The 19,309-nt window shown below is 41.8% G+C and overlaps 1 protein-coding gene across 5 annotated transcripts; it reads left to right on the forward strand.

Moving 5' to 3' along the window:
* The first annotated feature begins 637 nt into the window (after positions 1 to 637).
* On the forward strand, positions 638 to 19,230 carry taf1 (TAF1 RNA polymerase II, TATA box binding protein (TBP)-associated factor). 5 transcript variants are annotated; one of them, XM_085469924.1, is made up of 41 exons: positions 638 to 938; positions 1,303 to 1,417; positions 1,555 to 1,678; positions 1,749 to 1,865; positions 2,786 to 2,905; positions 3,080 to 3,324; positions 3,422 to 3,637; positions 3,737 to 3,979; positions 4,060 to 4,300; positions 4,477 to 4,584; positions 4,665 to 4,832; positions 4,943 to 5,070; positions 8,806 to 8,913; positions 8,997 to 9,170; positions 9,276 to 9,449; positions 9,601 to 9,705; positions 9,805 to 10,005; positions 10,090 to 10,231; positions 10,437 to 10,567; positions 10,645 to 10,725; positions 10,810 to 10,959; positions 11,048 to 11,167; positions 11,333 to 11,508; positions 11,600 to 11,829; positions 12,147 to 12,354; positions 12,796 to 12,967; positions 13,142 to 13,353; positions 13,452 to 13,560; positions 14,696 to 14,794; positions 14,890 to 15,067; positions 15,169 to 15,236; positions 15,365 to 15,487; positions 15,583 to 15,675; positions 15,776 to 15,860; positions 15,951 to 16,018; positions 16,765 to 16,881; positions 17,147 to 17,254; positions 17,612 to 17,707; positions 17,805 to 18,033; positions 18,146 to 18,317; positions 18,553 to 19,230. In XM_085469924.1, exons 2-41 carry the CDS (start codon positions 1,304 to 1,306, stop codon positions 18,770 to 18,772), a joined length of 5,973 nt encoding a protein of 1,990 aa, XP_085326050.1. In that variant the 5' UTR covers positions 638 to 938; position 1,303; the 3' UTR covers positions 18,773 to 19,230. The 5 variants fall into 5 exon arrangements, with proteins under 5 accessions (XP_085326050.1, XP_085326051.1, XP_085326052.1 ...); XM_085469925.1 differs by having other exon boundaries at positions 12,796 to 12,961; XM_085469926.1 differs by having other exon boundaries at positions 11,600 to 11,823.
* The last annotated feature ends 79 nt before the right edge of the window (positions 19,231 to 19,309 follow it).

Raw genomic sequence — 19,309 nt, forward strand, 5'->3', positions numbered from 1 at the left:
CTGTTCGCATTCTGTTGATAGATTCTTCTTATTTTAAACCGGAATTGACTGTACCTGAAAAGAGGTAGTATCAAATACTTGACATCTGATATAGAGAACAAATAAATAATATCTGGTGCACACAAGTTCTAATTTTTAGAACAATAAAAAGTGAAAACCGTAAGACCAGTAAGTTTTGAATTCCTCTTGAAAGATTTTCAGTAAACACTGATTCCCCAACAGCTTTAGGGACGCCATGTCACAGAAAGTATTTTAAGATGTGTGTACTGTAAGGGCATATAATTAAAGTTATTTGCGATAAATTTAGCAAATTTTGAGTTAATGTAGGAGTGATGGTTGCATTTGGCTAGTTGATTAAAATGGGCTACAACACAAAACCATAAAACTGTAGTGAATAGAGTATGAAGTATAGTCGAGACTGATTCGTTTTATTTTTATGGAATGAGTACGGGCAAAAATTCAATATCATTAAATTTATTGTAACTTAATACTCAAGCGCAAAGAAAATGACAGACGTTTGCGAATTACTAGTGAAAAATAGTGTACCTTTTGTAGCGAACTCCACTAATTCCTAGGTTTTAGGGAGTACCTGAATGCGTCACATTTATTCATCCGGGTCACTGGGACTTTCCGCAGTTTGGCTAGTCCAGTCTGCAGATTGCTGCAGTGCTTTACAGTAATGCAAATAAAAACAACCCTTACCCGAATATGTATATACTGCGTTTAATGAGTTAAAGTGTTTATTGTTTGACTTCGTAAAGTTAGTCTAGGGCCAGGGTAAAATATGTTTAAGTGTACGGATTTTAGTCACCGTATTACAAGTTGTTTTGTCTAGCTAATATGAGCTAACTTACTTAGCCTCATCTATTAGCATTCAGAAGATAAATCGAGCTGGCTAAATCAAAAGCGTACAAAATCTAAAAAGAACTCAACGAAAGGTAAGTGGCAGTTGACTGGAGTTTTATTTTATTCACGTTTTACAGTCATAAGTTCAGGCTAGCTAACTAATATTTAGGTTAACTTTGTTTTGATTGTAGCGCAGCTAACCTAAAGTTAACAGGGTTCAGGTCACAGCTCATTTCTCATTTGTTTTAAAAATAAATGACAAAAAAACAGATTGAATGATGTTACTCTCTAATCTTGCGATTTTTTTTGCTACTAATAAGCAATAGTAGGGACACTGAAATAAATATAGTACGTCTTGGCAGTAAAATGCAAAGAATTACGGAAATCAGTTTATGAAGACCGAGGAAATTAAATTAGGAGGTCCAAATGCTTAAACTCTAAATGTTGTCCTTGTAGGATGTCGGACTCGGACAGTGACGATGATCAGGATCGCCCTTTTTCTATAACTGGCTTCCTTTTTGGAAACATCAACGAAGATGGCCAGCTAGAAGATGACAGTGTTTTGGATAACGTAGGTGTTTGTGATACGTTTGTCTGCAGAAACATTTAGTAGCACGTTTAAGCTGGCAAACTTAAATTTTCTTCAACAGCTGTCTGCTTTTACTGTTCATTGAAATGTTTTGTTTCTGTCTTATTTCCTTATATCAGGAGTCCAAAAAGCATCTAGCTGGTTTGGGTACTCTGGGTCTGGGCTCACTTATTACAGAGATCACTGCCAATGAGGATGATGATAAGGAAGAAAACAGAGACCCTACCAGCGTGGATGCGGAAGGTGAGGTCACATATATGAAGCAAATTAGGAGCAGTATTGTGCAAAGTTTAAAATAATTGACCTTCTCCAGGTTGGGTGAAGAGCACTGAGGATGCAGTTGATTATTCTGACATCAGTGAAGTTGCTGAGGATGAGACAAAGAAGTACCGTCAGGCCATGGGGTCTCTGCAGCCCAGCAGGAAAACAGGTGATCAGCAATGTTACAGCTCTTACAATGCTTAACTGTGGAGACAATGAGGCTGGTATTGTTTGTACTTTGTCAGTAGATGATCAGTTAAAACAAATCTTTTGAACATTTTATGTCAGTTGAGGAGTTTATGACATTTTAACATCCTTAAGGTGGATGCAGTCTTTGAAAAAACAATCCGGATATTAGATTTTTCTAACACTTACACAGGTAAAGGTTTGTTAATTAAGTTTGTAATTAAGTACGCCTCATGTTTCAGTGGCTTGTGGAATCACCTTTAGCAGCAGCAACTTGAGATAATAATCTTCTGTATGACTTTCAGTGTCTCACATCATTGTTGAGGAATTTTGGTTTAGTCTTCGTCAGCACGTTCCTTCAGTTCATTTAGGTTTGCAGACATGCTCCAGAATTTCAATTAGATTTAGGTCTGGACTTCGCAACACCCTGATTCTTTTCTTTTGCAACAGTTCTGTTTTAGATTTGCTGCTGTTGTTAGGATCATTGTCCTGTTGCATGAGCCATTATTGGGCCAGCCTTTATCTGTCACACAGATGGCCTCACATTTGACTTTGGAATATTTTGCTGTACCGAGGAGATCACGGTTGACTTAATGACTGCAAGATGAGGTGTTTGTGCTAATATGTTTTGTTTGGTTTTGCCAAACATGGAACTGTGCATTATGGCCAAATATCTCCACATTTGTGTTGCACGGTCTGACCTTGGGGTGAGTTTTCTGGGACATCCCCTCCTGGGTAGATTATGGCATTGTGTTAACACACAACTGAAGTCATCAGCCAGTTACCCTTTTAATTCCTATGGAAACAGTAAGGATGTACTTAGTTTTTCACATGGCTGCATAGTCCTGTGTTTTTCCTCATGACTATGTTAATAAAAAATATTTTCAAACTCTTTATTCCTAGACGATGAGGATGACTATGATGCTGATTGTGAGGATATTGACTCTAAGCTCATGCCCCCTCCACCACCACCAACTCTTCCTACATCTAAGAAAGAGGAACCCTCCACTCAGAGCACAAATGGCAAGTACATAGTTGCTTGTGATTACTTCGTAAAAGTTTAATTGGGTTTGGATTAGTCTTTCTCGCAGAATGTATTATATTAAATTGCAATACATGTTTATTTTGATCAAATAATTTTCATCACAAACTTTGATGACCTCTACTGCTCAATTGATTTATTACTGTCACCTGCAGCAGTTGGGGAAGATGGGGATGGCATCATCCTGCCTTCCATCATCGCACCATCCTCTACAGCAGATAAGATTGACTTCAGCAGCTCCTCAGACTCTGAGTCAGAAACCGACCGTCCTTGTCAGGGTTCAGGGGCCGGTGGTTCTGCGGACATTCTCACACTCCCTCTGGCTGGCATCATGCAGAAAGATGCTGCCAAAGCGTTGCCAGGTGTCACAGAGCTCTTCCCAGAGTTTAGGCCTGGAAAGGTACAGCATCTTTATTTACACATACTTAAGGTTCATTTTTATCAACATTTTAAATTGAAGGAGATTATTAAATCCATTTCCTTGAATGTGCTGGCAGGTGCTCCGGTTCTTGCGCCTGTTTGGCCCTGGAAAGAATGTGTCATCGGTTTGGAGGAGCGCCCGCAGGAAAAAGAAGCGAAAACATAGAGACCATCAGCCTGGGACACCTCCTCCAGAAGGAGAACCATCAGAACAAAGCCAGGAGAAGAAATCTGGATGGGTTTATGAGTACGCTCTTCCTCCTCCTCCAGAGCAGTGCCTTTCTGATGATGAGGTAAGTCTTTGCTGCATGCTTGAGTAATATCAGCTCTTAGCAGTTTTTTCTCAGTATGTCAGGTTAATCAGCACTTTACATTCATTCTGCTTTGTCCAGATAACCATGATGGCTCCAGTAGAATCAAAGTTTTCACAAACATCTGGTGATGGGGACAAGGAGACAGAGTCTCGGCCTAAAGTAGCAGAATGGCGATATGGTCCAGCCCAGCTCTGGTACGACATGCTAGGGGTCTCTGAGGATGGAAGCAATTTTAACTATGGGTTCAAGCTTAAGGAAATGCAATCCAGTGAGCCTCAGAAGCAGGATACGCCTAATGAAATTACAGAGAATTCTCAAGAGGTATGCAGATACAGACATCTCTAGCAAAAGGAGGTAAATGATACTGATCATCCTGCTAAAGTTGTGAAATATATCCATAGGTCCAGATGCAGGAGGACAATGACATTGTCGATGGTAATGATGATGATGATGAAGATAAAGACAGAAAAGCTTTGGAAAATGAACTCTTCCTCATGGTGACTCAGCTGCAATGGGAGGATGATATAATTTGGAACGGGGAGGATGTGAAACACAAGGGTACCAAGACTCAGCGAGCCAGTCTTGCAGGATGGCTACCCTCTAGCATGACCCGTAATGCCAATGCTTACAACGCACAGCAGGGTAAGATAGCTGGAAAAATTCAGAAGTAAATCTTTGTGGGTCTTTTTTTTAATGCTAGCAGAATACAGTACTGTGGTGTGCTATTGTTGTACGAACATTGATAATTGATGGTGGAGGAGTCTGGTGTAATATTGAGTGTGTTTAAAAAAAGCTCTAATATCTGTTTAATTTTAAAGGTCTGACAAGAAGTAATTCTCAACTGGTCCCACCTACACCTCCACCCATGCCCAAAGCTGCTTCGATTTCTGGTTCGAAGCGGGACAAAAACAGCCACGATAATCAAGGTCAGTTTACGCTTTTGGTCACATTTCAGTCCTTCCTGTTTCAAGATAATTTCTCACTGTTTGTTTTTGACCCATTACAGCCTCCCAGGACGAAGACTGTCTTTGGTTCTCCATTTTTCCTATTGATAATGAAGAGTTGGTATACGGACGCTGGGAAGACAACATTATCTGGGATGACCAGGAGATGGATCACATGCTTGACCCACCTGTTCTTACACTGGATCCCAATGATGAGAATATAATTCTAGGTATAGTCAAAAATCTTTATCTGCCACTTCTTCTGTTATGTTTTCACTTGTTTTAGGCTTTTTTTTTTTTTTTTTTTATTAAATCTGTGTTATGCTGCTCTCACTTGAAGAAATTCCTGATGAAAAGGAGGAGACTACCTCCCACTCGCCATCAAAAGAGAATAAGAAGGAAACTGCAATCAAGAAGAGCCGCATCCTGCTGGGGAAAACGGGCGTGATAAAAGATGAGCCACAGCAGGTATGGGAAAGGCAATCTTGATAATTTGGTGCTGATTTGTACCGGAGATGTGGTTTGTTTGAAGAAACAAACCACAAACACAGAGTTTCAAGATGGCGCCAGTGTGTGTGGCTCGCCGTCTGGCTCTTCCTCTGTTGTGTTTGCTTATGTTGTTTTTTATTGCTAGAGTCAACTCTCTTTTAATGTACAATCGCCAAAAACTTTTGGACCTCCGACCAGTTGCCAGTGATCTTACCAATACAACTTATAATGGACATAAGGCGTTACCTCCATTCCTGTCTGGGATACCAGCTAACCTCTGTCGGACCCTGGCCCCAGCCTCATGGCGAAAGCGTTTCAGACGCCGGGGCAAACGTAGCGGTCTACTCGTGAAACTTAAGGCGTACTTGGTGCGCTCTTCTCCGGCTCTTTGGAACGAACGTGGATCGGTACCTTGTCATGCCTTTTCTCCGTGCTCTCTGGAGCCCATCGATGCCTGGCTGGTGCCCGTTGTTGGCTCGGATCAGATGTCCCAGCCACGAAAGATTTCCCCTCATCTTCGTCGGCACGGTGCGAACCTACAGAACCTGCGGCCGCTGCGTCGGGTCTCGCTGTCAGCCACGAACACGCTGACCTCCACCAGGATTGGATTGGTGAACACTAGATCGCTGAGTAATAAAACTTTTATTTTAAGGGATTTATTTATGACCCAAGGACTGGATTTCCTCTGTATAACTGAGACATGGTTGAGGGCCGGTGAGTCCAGCGCTTTTACAGATCTCTTACCTGATGACTGCTGCTTCTTAAACTCTCCTCGAATATCAGGCAGAGGAGGAGGACTAGCGGTTGTTTTTAAGAAGCAGTATAAATGTAAACCACTGCCATTATTAACCTCACCTAGTAGCTTTGAACTGAGCATGTTTGAGCTAGGTCGGTCTCACACAGTGCTCTGTGCAGTGGTTTACAGACCCCCAAAATACAATAAGAACTTCTTAAATGACTTTTCTGATCTGTTGGCTGAAATTATGCCAAAATATGATCATGTCCTTATTATTGGGGACTTCAATATTCATGTGTGCTGCCCTGACAAGCCAATGGCAAAGGACTTTTTAAATCTTATTGACTCTTTTGATCTTGTGCAACCTGTGTCTGTGCCTACACAAAAATATGGGCACACGTTGGATCTTGTTTTAACTCACAATTTACCTGTCTCTAACTTAGAGGTTTGTGATGTTGTATGGTCAGACCATAGGCCTGTCCTGTTTGAGGTTTTCCTTCCTTGTACTAAAGTTAATCTTCCTCCTGTTGCTGCTAGGAGCTGTCGTATTTTTAACCCTTCCTCTGCTGGACAGTTCTCTATTGTTTTTAATCAGAACGGCGGCCTTCCTGATTTCATATGCAATGATACAGAAGAGCTGAGTACGTGGTTTTATTCTGTCTGCCAAACTGCTTTAGATTCAGTGGCCCCCTTTAAGCTTAAGCAAGTTAAAGCCAAATCTGAACCCTGGCTGAATGAAGACACCCGGGCTGCCAGAAGAAAGTGCAGGAGAGCTGAACGTAAATGGAAGAAGGATCAACTTCAGGTGTCATACCAAATGTTACAAGATTACTGGAATTCTTACCAGAAAACTGTAAAAGATGCTAAGAGGAAACATTTCGCTACTATTATTCAGGCAAACTGTCGTAAGCCTCATGTCTTATTTAAGACTATTGACATGGTCCTTCATGCTCCACAGACTGCTGGTGTCGAGTCTTCTCAGGAAATTTGTGAAAACTTCCTACACTTTTTTATTGATAAAGTGCTATCTGTCAAAGCACAGACTTCCCAGTCCGTTCCCGACCCTTCTACCCCTGTCCCTAGTTCTGCTGTCTTTGACAGGTTTGAGCCAGTTTCCATGCTCTGCCTGCAGGAGTTGGTTGCTCACATGAAGCCCTCAGGTTCCCCTTATGATGCTCTCCCTCCTCGATTTTTCAAAGAGGTTTTTCTCACTATAGCATCAGCTGTACAATCCATTGTAAATAGTAGTCTGTCCTCTGGTGTTGTACCTGTCAATCTCAAACATGCAGTGATTCAGCCTCTACTCAAAAAACCTGCTCTTGATCCTGATATTATTGCGAATTACAGACCTATTTCCAAACTGCCTTTTATCTCAAAGATTCTTGAAAAGGTAGTTTACAAGCAATTAATGTCCTTCCTAGAAGAACACGGTATTTTAGAAGTTTTCCAATCTGGTTTTAAAGCTTTACATAGTACTGAATCTGCCCTTTTAAGAGTTTTTAATGATGTGTTTTTGGCAAATGACTCAGGTGACTGTGTTATTATCGTGCTTTTAGATTTAACTGCTGCTTTTGATACAGTGGATCATAATATTTTAATTTCCCGTTTAGAGCAGTTGGTGGGTATGCGGAGTACCGCACTGCAGTGGCTCAGATCCTATTTGGCAGAGCGAACGTTCTCTGTGAAACTAGGGGAGTTTGTATCCTCTACTGCTTCTCTTCAATGTGGGGTTCCACAGGGTTCAGTTTTAGGCCCGCTTCTTTTCTCTCTATATCTCCTACCCCTTGGGTCTATTTTCAGGAAACATGGGATTTCTTTCCACTGCTACGCCGATGACTCCCAGATTTATTTCCCACTTAAAAAGATAAATGGCTTCTCAGTAGACCCGCTGCTCAGATGCCTTGATGAAATAAGGACTTGGATGGCTTTGAACTTTTTACATTTTAATGAACAGAAAACAGAAGTGATGGTTTTTGGTGGCGCTTCTGAGGCCACTATTATAGATCTTGGTTCACTGGCACAGTCTGTTAAACCAGTCATCACTAATCTGGGAGTTAAAATAGAGGCAAATCTTAAACTTGAAAGCCAGGTCAGAGCTGTTGTAAGATCTAGCTTTTTTCATTTGAGGGAATTAGCCAAAATAAAGCCTATCTTATCGAAACAGCATTTTCAGACAGTAATCCATGCCTTTGTTACTTCTAGGCTGGATTATTGTAACGCACTTTATTTTGGGATTAGTGATGCGTCCATTAGGCGCCTGCAGGTTGTGCAAAATGCTGCAGCACGTCTTTTAACTGGAACAAAAAAGTTTGAGCACATTACCCCTATTTTAATTTCACTCCACTGGCTACCTGTACATTTTAGGATTGTTTTTAAAATTCTCTTATTTGCTTTTAAATCTCTTAATGGCCTGGACCCCCCCTACCTCTCGGAGCTACTACAACCATATACACCTGCCCGTTCCCTTAGGTCCGCCAATCAGCAGCTCCTTAAGGTACCGAAAACTAAGTATAAATTTAAAGGTGATCGTGCTTTTGCTGTAGCTGCTCCAAAGTTGTGGAATGATCTGCCCTTACATGTTAGGCAGGCCTCTTCTGTCTCTGAATTTAAAAGTCTTCTTAAAACATATTTATTCGCTGAAGCCTTTGGCATTGATTAGAGGGGTTGACTCAATTTGTTTTAACATGTTTTAATTTATTGTATCTATTTATTTTATCGTATCTCATTTTAATTTTCTTTACGTATGCTATTAACATGTACAGCACTTTGTGAAACCCTGGTTTTATGTTAAAGTGCTTTAGAAATAAAGTTGGTATGGTATGGTAAAAAGGTGAAAATATCTAAGAGGGAATAAAAAGGGCTACATAAAAAAAGCACGACTGTAAAACGGAAATGCTCAGGAACATTTTTACACTTAAAAAATTGGAATTATAGAATAGCAGCACTTTGAGTGCTATGTATGCTTTCTCTCAACACAGAACATGTCCCAACCTGAGGTCAAAGACCCCTGGAATCTGTCCAATGATGAGTTCTATTACCCCAAACAGCAAGGCCTGAGGGGAACCTTTGGTGGCAACATCATTCAGGTAAATGGTAGTTTATAACAGTGAATATAAAGCTTAAAACAAATTGTGTTGTGTAATATGAAAACTTTTTGTCTTGTTGACAGCACTCCATCCCAGCCCTGGAGCTGCGGCAGCCCTTCTTTCCCACTCACATGGGACCCATGAAGCTTCGCCAGTTCCATCGTCCAACTCTGAAGAAGTACTCATTTGGAACTGTGGCTCAGCCGGGTCCACACCCTGCTCAGCCTCTGCTCAAACACATAAAGAAGAAGGCCAAGGTATGTCCTCAAGCATTATTACACTGTGAGTGTAGAGATAAATATGTAGTGTTTAAATGTTGTCATTTTAGTGTTGATGTGTACTGAATATATAATCTTTTATAGATGCGAGAACAAGAGCGGCAGGCAGCAGGAGGTGGAGACATGTTCTTCATGCGGACCCCGCAGGACTTGACAGGCAAAGACGGAGATCTGATTCTGGCTGAATACAGCGAAGAATACGCCCCTCTCATCATGCAAGTTGGCATGGCAACCAAAATCAAGAACTACTACAAAAGAGTGAGCTTGACATTGGATTTGTATTGTACTAACTTTGCACTTATGTTCTGCTCTGCTGAGAAAAGTGATTTTTAAAACATGATGAAATTCACCAGATCATCAAATTGTTATTTCTCACTCAATATTATGACGCTGTTACTGTGCTTTTCAGAAACCTGGAAAAGATCCTGGAGCACCCGATTGTAAATATGGAGAGACTGTGTACTGTCACACATCCCCTTTCCTGGGTTCTCTGCATCCCGGACAACTTCTTCAGGTCAGCACCGTATCAGCGAAATAACCAGATCTGTGCATATATATAAAATCTCTGTTCTGTGATCATGGCAAACTGTATGATGGTGTGCCTTTTCCTCAGGCTTTCGAGAACAACCTCTTCCGTGCTCCAATCTACCTTCACAAGATGCCCGAGACTGATTTCTTGGTTATACGAACACGACACGGCTACTACATTAGAGAGATTGTGGACATTTTTGTAGTTGGTCAGGAGTGCCCATTGTTTGAAGTTCCAGGGCCGAACTCCAAACGAGCCAATACTCACATCAGAGACTTCCTTCAGGTATTTTTATTTATATATTTCTTTTTTATTTAGAGCTCGGCTGTTGTCTGCACATAGCTGACCTATCACTTCTGTGTTCTGCAGGTGTTCATTTATCGCTTGTTCTGGAAGAGTAAGGACCGGCCGCGGAGAATCCGCATGGAGGATATAAAAAAAGCTTTCCCCTCACACTCAGAAAGCAGCATCAGGAAGCGACTTAAACTGTGTGCTGACTTCAAACGCACAGGTAGACTTCACACGTTTGACTGTGTCGATTGTTTAGTGATGATCATCATGGATTAGACTAACTTGTGTTGAGTCGGGGAAATATTTGGGGCATAAAAAGATTCTGTGCACTTTGAAGTTGCATGGGGTCAGCAGTGCGCGTGTGTGTATGTGCGCCTTGAAATGACAGAGTGATGAAATGATTTGTGTGCTTGTCCTCATGGCAGGAATGGACTCAAACTGGTGGGTGCTGAAGCCTGATTTCAGACTGCCAACAGAAGAAGAGATCAGGGCCATGGTTTCTCCGGAGCAGTGTTGCGCTTATTACAGCATGCTGGTAGCAGAGCAAAGGCTGAAGGTAACAGCTATTACCTACATGTATCTTCATTTGTATTTATTTAGTGTCTGTTTCATCAAGTTTTTTCACCCCTTAAGGATGCCGGATATGGTGAGAAATCCTTCTTTGCTCCAGAGGAAGAGAATGAAGAGGACTTTCAAATGAAGATTGATGATGAGGTATCAACTGAAACTCTTCCTCACAATAAAGTTAACTAATACAGACTTGAGATGACTCCATGCTGACTCTGTGTCACCCTGCAGGTGCGGACAGCTCCTTGGAACACAACCAGAGCCTTCATTTCTGCCATGAAGGGAAAGTGCCTGTTAGAGGTTACAGGTGTGGCTGATCCTACAGGGTGTGGAGAAGGTTTCTCCTATGTGAAAGTGCCCAACAAGCCCACTCAACAGAAGGTCTGAGTGTCTGAAGTCAAATTCTGCCGCCTCAGCGTTACTTATATGACATGTAATGCTGACAAGTTTGTTTCTGGTGATTTTGCAGGATGACAAAGAGCCACAACCAGTGAAGAAGACAGTCACAGGGACAGATGCTGATCTGAGGAGGCTCTCACTGAAGAATGCCAAGCAGCTGCTGCGCAAGTTTGGTGTGCCAGAGGAGGAGGTGAGACCAGGGTGATGTTCAAGCACTTTAAAGAGATGCGAGACATTGTCAACCTTTTTCCTGATTAGGTTTGATCTGAACAACCAATAGAAACACAGAAAAGGCTTTAGTTTTAAGATTATTTTTAAAGGTTCTAAAGTGATCCTGTTTTTGTCTGTGTGTCAGATCAAGAAACTGTCACGTTGGGAAGTTATTGACGTGGTCAGGACCATGTCCACAGAGCAGGCACGCTCAGGCGAGGGACCCATGAGTAAGTTTGCCAGAGGGTCTCGTTTTTCTGTTGCTGAACACCAGGAGCGTTACAAGGAAGAGTGCCAAAGGATCTTTGACTTGCAGAACAAGTGAGTTTCCAGTACAGCATTATGAGTGTTTTATTCAGGATCCTGCCTCTGCACACTTTAACTTCTGTATCTTATTGCACCCCCACCTCAGAGTGTTGGAGTCTACAGAGGTGCTCTCAACAGACACAGACAGCAGTTCAGCAGAGGATAGTGACTTTGAGGAGATGGGTAAGAACATTGAGAACATGCTGCAGAACAAGAAGACCAGCACCCAACTTTCCCGTGAGAGGGAAGAGCAGGAGAGGAAGGAGCTGCAGAGGATGCTGATGGGTGAAGAGAGCGATCGTGACAAGGGGCGCAAAGAGCGGCGCAAAGGTATATGTAAGTGTCCTTTTGTGATATTGTATTGTATTGTATTGTATCTTTATTTGTTTCAGACATATAAAACAAAAAACAATATATACACACTACATATATTTTCATTTACAGATACGAATATATATGTAGATATACACACACACACACGTATGTGTTCAGATAAACAAAAAATATATAATGAAATAAAACAAAATCGTCTGACATAATGTAACAATGTTTGGTCTGAAAAGGAGTAGGAAGAAGTATGAACACACAGTCTTAATGTTAAGGACAAAAAATTGAGTATATAACTGTGAACTTTACTTCTCTTCACTCTATAGCCAGTTCCTTGTCCACCAGCTCCCACAAAGATGATGACACATCCTCCGTCACCAGCCTGAACTCCTCGGCCACGGGACGCCGACTCAAGATCTATCGCACCTTCAGAGATGAAGACGGCAAAGAGTATGTGCGCTGTGAAACTGTGCGTAAAGCTGCAGTCATCGACGCCTACACCAGGATCAGAACCACCAAGGATGATGAATTCATGTGAGTGTGACTGTAATTAAAGTCAGTTTAATTAAAAAATAATTATTTGGTTCTTGGAGGTATCCCATCGGACTGGTTCTGTATTTATTGGTGCTATTATGTAACAGTTAAAATAAAGTAATTTTGACCCAGCAAAGTCTATGTTTATAGAGCTGTGGTTAACGCACAGAAACCAGTGATACCAGTGATTATGACTCACAACTTTTTCACGACTTTGTTTAAAATTCAAATTAGTTTTAATATTTTTGATACATCTGTTAAATATGCAGAAACCTTTTCTTGTTGGTGTTGTATGGTGTAACCAGAGGATTAATCTAATTCATGGGTATGGATTAAATTACTAAGAAGGAAAAAAAATGGACTGTCACTTAACTCAGACCTCTTTTTGTAAACCTGTGAATGTTAAAGGTCCTCGTTTTTCTTCTTTAAATCTTTTTGCAGACGAAAGTTTGCCCTCTTTGATGAGCAGCACAGAGAAGAGATGCGGAAGGAGCGCCGGCGTATTCAGGAGCAGCTGAGGAGGCTGAAGAGAAACCAGGAGAAGGATAAGATCAAGGGGCCTCCAGAGAAGAAGACCAAGAAGGTCAAAGAGAGACCAGACCTCAAGGTAAAAGTAAGCTTGCCGATTCAGTACTATATGCCTTTCTTTCACTTTTTCCTCACAAGCTTCATGGTAATGCACAAAATTCAAAACCTACAGCCAGTTTTCCTTGAACAGTTCTTCTACTTATAATATAGCCCTGCTAGATTATCCTCGTGTTCCTTAATGTTTTCCTCTTTTCCCTAGCTAAAGTGCGGTGCATGTGGCGCCATTGGACACATGAGAACAAACAAGTTCTGCCCACTTTACTATCAAACCAATGCCCCACCCTCCAACCCAGTCGCCATGACAGAGGAGCAGGAGGAGGAGCTGGAAAAGACAGTCATCCACAATGACAATGAGGAACTGATTAAGGTGGAGGGCACCAAGATTGTGCTGGGCAAACAGCTCATTGAAAGGTATAAAAAATTAGATTTAAATTTCCCATGTTTTGCAAACTATGTTTTACTCATTTGCTACATTTACAATAAATGGATCTGTGTCTAATTTGCTACAGTGCTGATGAGGTGCGCAGAAAGTCTTTGGTGCTCAAGTTCCCCAAACAACAGCTACCAGCAAAGAAGAAGAGACGTGTAGGCAGTGCAGTCCATTGTGACTATCTCAATGTAAGCATCCTTATACAGATTGTTGCCATACAACATTATGATTATGATGATGATAAAAACTTTACAAATAAAGGTCTTATATATTTATTCCTACATTACACACATCCATAAACACGTTATATGTGAACACAAGCCCAAAATAACGTATGAAAGACTAGGGAGAAGCTAACCTATAGATCTGAGTTTTCAGCTACCACTAATTAGCTGACCCGAAAGGCTTACAGCAGCGTGCCCTGCAAACTTTTGTGCCACTCAATTAAAATTTTGTGCGCCAATTGGGGAGCATAGAAAGTCAAGCAGGGTGCACCGGCCAGAGCAACAGAAATTTGGGTCATTTGCTTGACCTAGCGGTTAACACAGTGTATGCCACCTGTGTGCATGCTATTTCCTGTGTGAAAGGGTCTTGGGGAAATGCTGTTGTAAAGTTTAGGAGCTACAGGTTGAAAAGAGTGGTTTCCACTGGATTTAAAATAAGAGTGTGGAACACTTGAACAGATGATCAGAGAGGCTGGCTGCTGTTACAAGGACTCAGCAGGCCTTCTTTGTAGGACAGGGGTGTCAAACATAAGGCTCGGGGCCAGAATTAGCCCGGCAAAGACTTCAATCTGGCCAACTGGACGACGCTGGTAAATGTGAAGGATGCATAGATTTTGAGCTTTTATCTATTATTTAATAAGTTTTAGAGCCTCTCTTTTGATAAAGAAGCCCCCTCAATTCCCATTCATACTAGAGCAAAGTAATAGATAAACAATTAAATGACAGAACATTCCTGTTTTTTCACCATCTGCTATATAATTTATTAATTATATTTTATTTTTTTACAGTGGGTTCACAGAAAAGCAATACATTATCTTTGAATTAACAAAGTCTTTTTATTTTATAATTACAGGACAGTCTGGGTAATGAACTACAAAAACCTTTCTGTAATATTACACATTTATAGTGTGTAAAATTTCCCTGGTCCAGCCCACTTAAGATCAAAGTAGTCTGTATTGGCCAACAATGTAAAATGAGTTTGACATCACTGTTTAAGGGCGTTATAAGTGAATACAATTGTAAAATGATCTGAATTTCACTGGATTGAAGGTGAGGGTCACTTTAATAGATGATTTAAGTCTTTTTTTTCTTTTTTCAGAAACCACACAAGGCCATCCACCGCAGGCGCACAGACCCCATGGTGACCTTGTCCTCTGTGCTAGAAAGCATCATCAATGACATGCGGGATCACCCCAATGTAAGAGGCATCTACAACACGTTCACTTTACCTTAAAATTCTGTTCTTTGTTCCTATCCAGCTTCACCTTTATTACATCTACCTCTTCATTGTAGACATACCCGTTCCACACGCCAGTCAATGCCAAAGTTGTGAAGGACTACTATAAGATCATCACGCGGCCCATGGACCTGCAGACACTAAGGGAGAATGTGCGCAAGCGGATGTACCCGTCGAGGGAGGAGTTCCGTGAAGCAGTGGAGCTTATTGTCAAAAACAGTGCCACCTACAATGGTAGAGTTACAGGAACACACTTAACAGACTCAGCGTGGTTTCAGTGAGATTTCAAACCTTCATCAGTTCGTTGAGATGGCTTTCTGTTTTTGTCTCACCAGGGGCAAAACATCCAATAACGCAAGTTGCACAGTCCATGCTGGATCTGTGTGATGCTAAACTGAAAGAGGTGAGTGGATGTAAACATCATTGCCATGACCATGATTTGGTCTCTTCCCCCCCCCCCCCCCCCCCCCCCCTTCTTTTTTTTTTTTTATTAGTTTCCTCATCAACTGTCAAATCTGTGTGTGTTTGCAGAAGGAGGACAGGCTGGTGAGGCTCGAGAAAGCCATCAACCCTCTGCTAGACGATGATGATCAGGTGGCCTTCTCCTTCATCTTGGACAACATTGTAACCCAGAAAATGATGGTGGTTCCTGATGTAAGTCACCTCCTTCAGTCGGTTTGAGAACAGTGATCAGTATAGAATCGGATAATAATCTAAGGCTCGTTCTTCCACTCTTCCCCTCTTTGTAGTCGTGGCCATTTCACCATCCCGTCAACAAAAAGTTTGTGCCGGATTATTATAAAGTTATTGTGAACCCCATGGATCTGGAGAATATCCGCAAGGTGAGAGGCTAACAGGATGTCAGACTTACCTAGAGTCATTTAATATTGGCAGCAGCATGAAGAAACACCCTGTTTGTGTGTCTGTGTTTAATTTCAACAGAACATCTCCAAACATAAATATCAGAACCGAGAGACATTCCTTTCAGATGTCAGTCTCATCCACACCAACAGCATCAAGTATAATGGTAAATGCTTTTATGGATCATTTTACCTCAGCATTTAATTTCTCTTAAAAGAAGTTTGACTAACTTGACTATCTTGTGTGTCTTTGACAGGTTCAGACAGTCCTTACACCAAGACAGCTCTCGAGATTGTTAATGTGTGCAAGCAGACTTTGGCAGAGGTGTGTAGAGGATTCTTAGGGTGTTTTCACATCTGTAGTTTGTTTATACTGGAGCTGTTCACACTGAGAAAAATTCAGATGAACTCCAAGCAAAGTAAAATGTGTCACTACAAACCACATGACAATTTTCAGTCTGCTTTATGGCCAAATGTGTCTGGGCTGGGAGCACGTTTATCCAGGTGCTGTGTCATTTCGCAGCTAGTTGCTAGGCCATACAGACTTTCGCACATCTATAGTAGCCCAGAATACAAAGCATACATGGCTACAGGAAGTGGTTTTTAGCTCAACTTTTGCAACGTGCACCTTGTAGTTGGGTCAGATTGAGGTTGCCAAACAAGCTTCTCTGGAGTTCATTTGGAACTCCACACCCGAGTGCAATTACTGTGTTCACATCCGCACAACCAAACTGCACCAAAGTGGAAAACAAACCAGTTTAATTTAAACTAGCTAAACACTGCAGGTGTGAAAACACCCTTACTTTGCCCTTTTGAAGTTAAATAAGGCTGAGTTTGATTGAGCAGTTTCAAAGCAAAGTTAGGAGCAAATCAAAGGCAGTTTGACTCATAGTTTTAAAAATGTTGCATTGACACAGAGTGGAAATGTGAAACCCGGGTGTGTAAAATCAGACTGTGAAATATTTGGAGTAATTACAGAATTGTGTTGCTTGTAATGTATTTTTAACAGATCTAAACAAGAAGAAAAAAAACAACCGCTTTAGAAATAGTCACCAATTATTGTGTTTGCAGTATGATGAGCACTTGACTCAATTGGAGAAAGACATCTCTACTGCTAAAGAGGCAGCTCTAGATGCAGCAGACCTAGAGAGTCTGGAGCCAATGACGCCTGGGCCATACACACCTCAGGTAAGACAGCATCCAGGGCCTAGTTCCTTTAGGCCAAACCAAGTACTCTAAACTTTTGTGCGTGCAGTAGCTTCCTTGCCACTTCTTGTATTGCTTCTCCTTCACTTGTTCTTTGCACTAACTCTCCTTTCCAGACTTTCACATTTCATTTGTACAATCTAGTTTCTTTACCGTAGTGTCTTCTTTTTTCCAACCTGTTCTCCTCCTTCGTTCCTGCCCTCTTTGCCGTGTCTCTTTGTCCGTGTCTCTGTGCGGTGTTGGCCAGCCTGCTGATTTGTTTGACAGCGGGGCTTCGGGGAGTCTGCCCAGAGAGCCCAGCAGCCTTTTCTCTGAAGGACCTCTAGTGGGTGGTCCAGAGAAGAGAGGGGGGCAGGTATGGAGAGACAGAAATAAGTCTTGCAGCCACATGCCCACCCCTCTTGTATCTATCCTCAAAGCATCCCGCTTCAGTAGGCATTTCTGTTGTACCACCTTCCACACAGGTGACAGTTTTTTTTCACCCTTGATTTGTTACCTGTCTGTGTGGCTGTTTTTACTCAAGTACTGCAGACCTGTCTGATTGATGTCTGATTGAGGCAAAGGGGCAAATTCATACTGCACTTTGACCTGATTCTGCAGACATTGTCCAGAGATCACATGTGAAAATGTCAACAGTAAACACCACAGTAAACAGTGACAGGCCATCTTTTAGACAAGTTTGTTTCCTGACCCTTTTCATTCTACCTCTCAGGGACGGCACAGCAGAAGACCAGGGGAAGAAGAGTCTGATGTGGATATTGAAGGCTTTGATGAGGATGACGATGGCAAACCCAAGACTCCTGCTCCTGTAAGAAATACAGATTTACTGATACTGAGCACATACACACAGATGTAAACTGCCTCCGTTCTTATTTACCTCATGTTTTTGTGACCTGTGTCTGAAGGCAGAGGATGCAGAAGGAGATCAGGAGTACGAGGACGATGACGAGGAGTTGTTGCTACCTCCTCGCAGGCGGGTGCATGACCAGGATGACGAGGAGGAAGAGGAGGAGGAAGAGGAGGGCGACGGAAGATCTAATCGCCCAGCTCAAGCTAGCGTGCTCTATCAGGATCTGCTCATGTCGGACGTAGAGGATGATGCCAGCGAAGAGGAGGGTGACAACCCGTTCTCTTGTAGGTTCACAATTATTCTCCAACGTTCAGAATCTAAATAGCAAAATCTGGTGGACACAGAATGTCTTTTTCTCTTGTAAAATGTCCTGATGAAATGCGTCTCACCCTCCAGCCATACAACTATCGGAGAGCGGCAGTGACTCGGACAGAGAGGTTGATGTGCGACCTGCGCCTCCACGGAGAACTCAGGAGACGGCCCGCATGGGCATGGAGCAGGACGAAAGTATGATGTCATACGAAGGGGATGGGCCTGATGGGCCACACATGGAAGACAGCAATGTCAGGTACAGCAGACCAACTGACCACAGTGAAAACATAAGAATGTAAATGATGGCAGTCTCCTTATCACAAAAGTGCATCTGGAAATGAGGATTTTAATGAGGGAAAAAATGACATTTAAAGCTTAATTTTCATTGTCATGAAGTATTTAAATAGTTTTATCGTATGCATATCTGTACCACTGAATCATTCCATGTCCTGATGTTATTTTAAAATCTCTTTCCTTGGTTTTCATCTCAGCTACGGCAGCTACGAGGAGACGGAGAGTCAGAGTCAGATGCAGCCATCTAGTTTGGGAAATGGAGAAGAATACGGCATCAGCGAGGAGGAGGAAGACGAAGAAGACGAGGCACGGAGGAGAGGCCCAGCTGTGCTCTCTCAGGTCCAGCTCAGCGAAGATGAAGAGAGCGAAGAGTTCAGATCTATTGGGGGCGAGAGCGACATGGACTCTGACAATTAGCTTCTTTCGATTTCTTCTTCTGCTTCTTTTGCTCCAGAATCACGAAAACTGAAACAGTTTTAAAAATGAGGAAATGAGATCTTAGGTAAATATGTGTACAGTGTTATTTTGTAAATGACCGTGTTAAACCAATTGTAGAAAAAAAACTGCACCTTGTAAATTTCAGTTTGTCTTTTTATATATGGTTTCTTTGTTTTATCCCATTTTGCTTCAGTTAAATGTTATGGAAGCTTCTTTCCATCACTCAAAAAATAAACATTTTTTACCACCTGTCAGTCAAAAGTTAGTTACTTTAGAGAGTTGACTTAATCAGAGGTTTGAGTTAATATGCGATAATAATCCATTTTGAGGTCAACCAAAAACTTTGGCCAAGCAAAAAGTGTTTGGGGTTTCTTTCAGTTGGTGGGGAAGAGCTTCCACAATATCCCAAATTCACAATAAAGGAAGAAAAAAATGAAGACACAATTTTCTTTGTTTTTTTCTAATACTAAATAAGCTGTAGCTCCTCTTTCTCAGTTTTGCTTATTGAATGAACAT

The sequence above is a fragment of the Copadichromis virginalis genome, linkage group LG10 (assembly GCF_057382275.1).
Source record: "Copadichromis virginalis isolate Kocher_CV1m ecotype Utaka linkage group LG10, C_Virginalis_male_GT1.1, whole genome shotgun sequence".
Lineage (NCBI taxonomy): Eukaryota > Metazoa > Chordata > Actinopteri > Cichliformes > Cichlidae > Copadichromis > Copadichromis virginalis.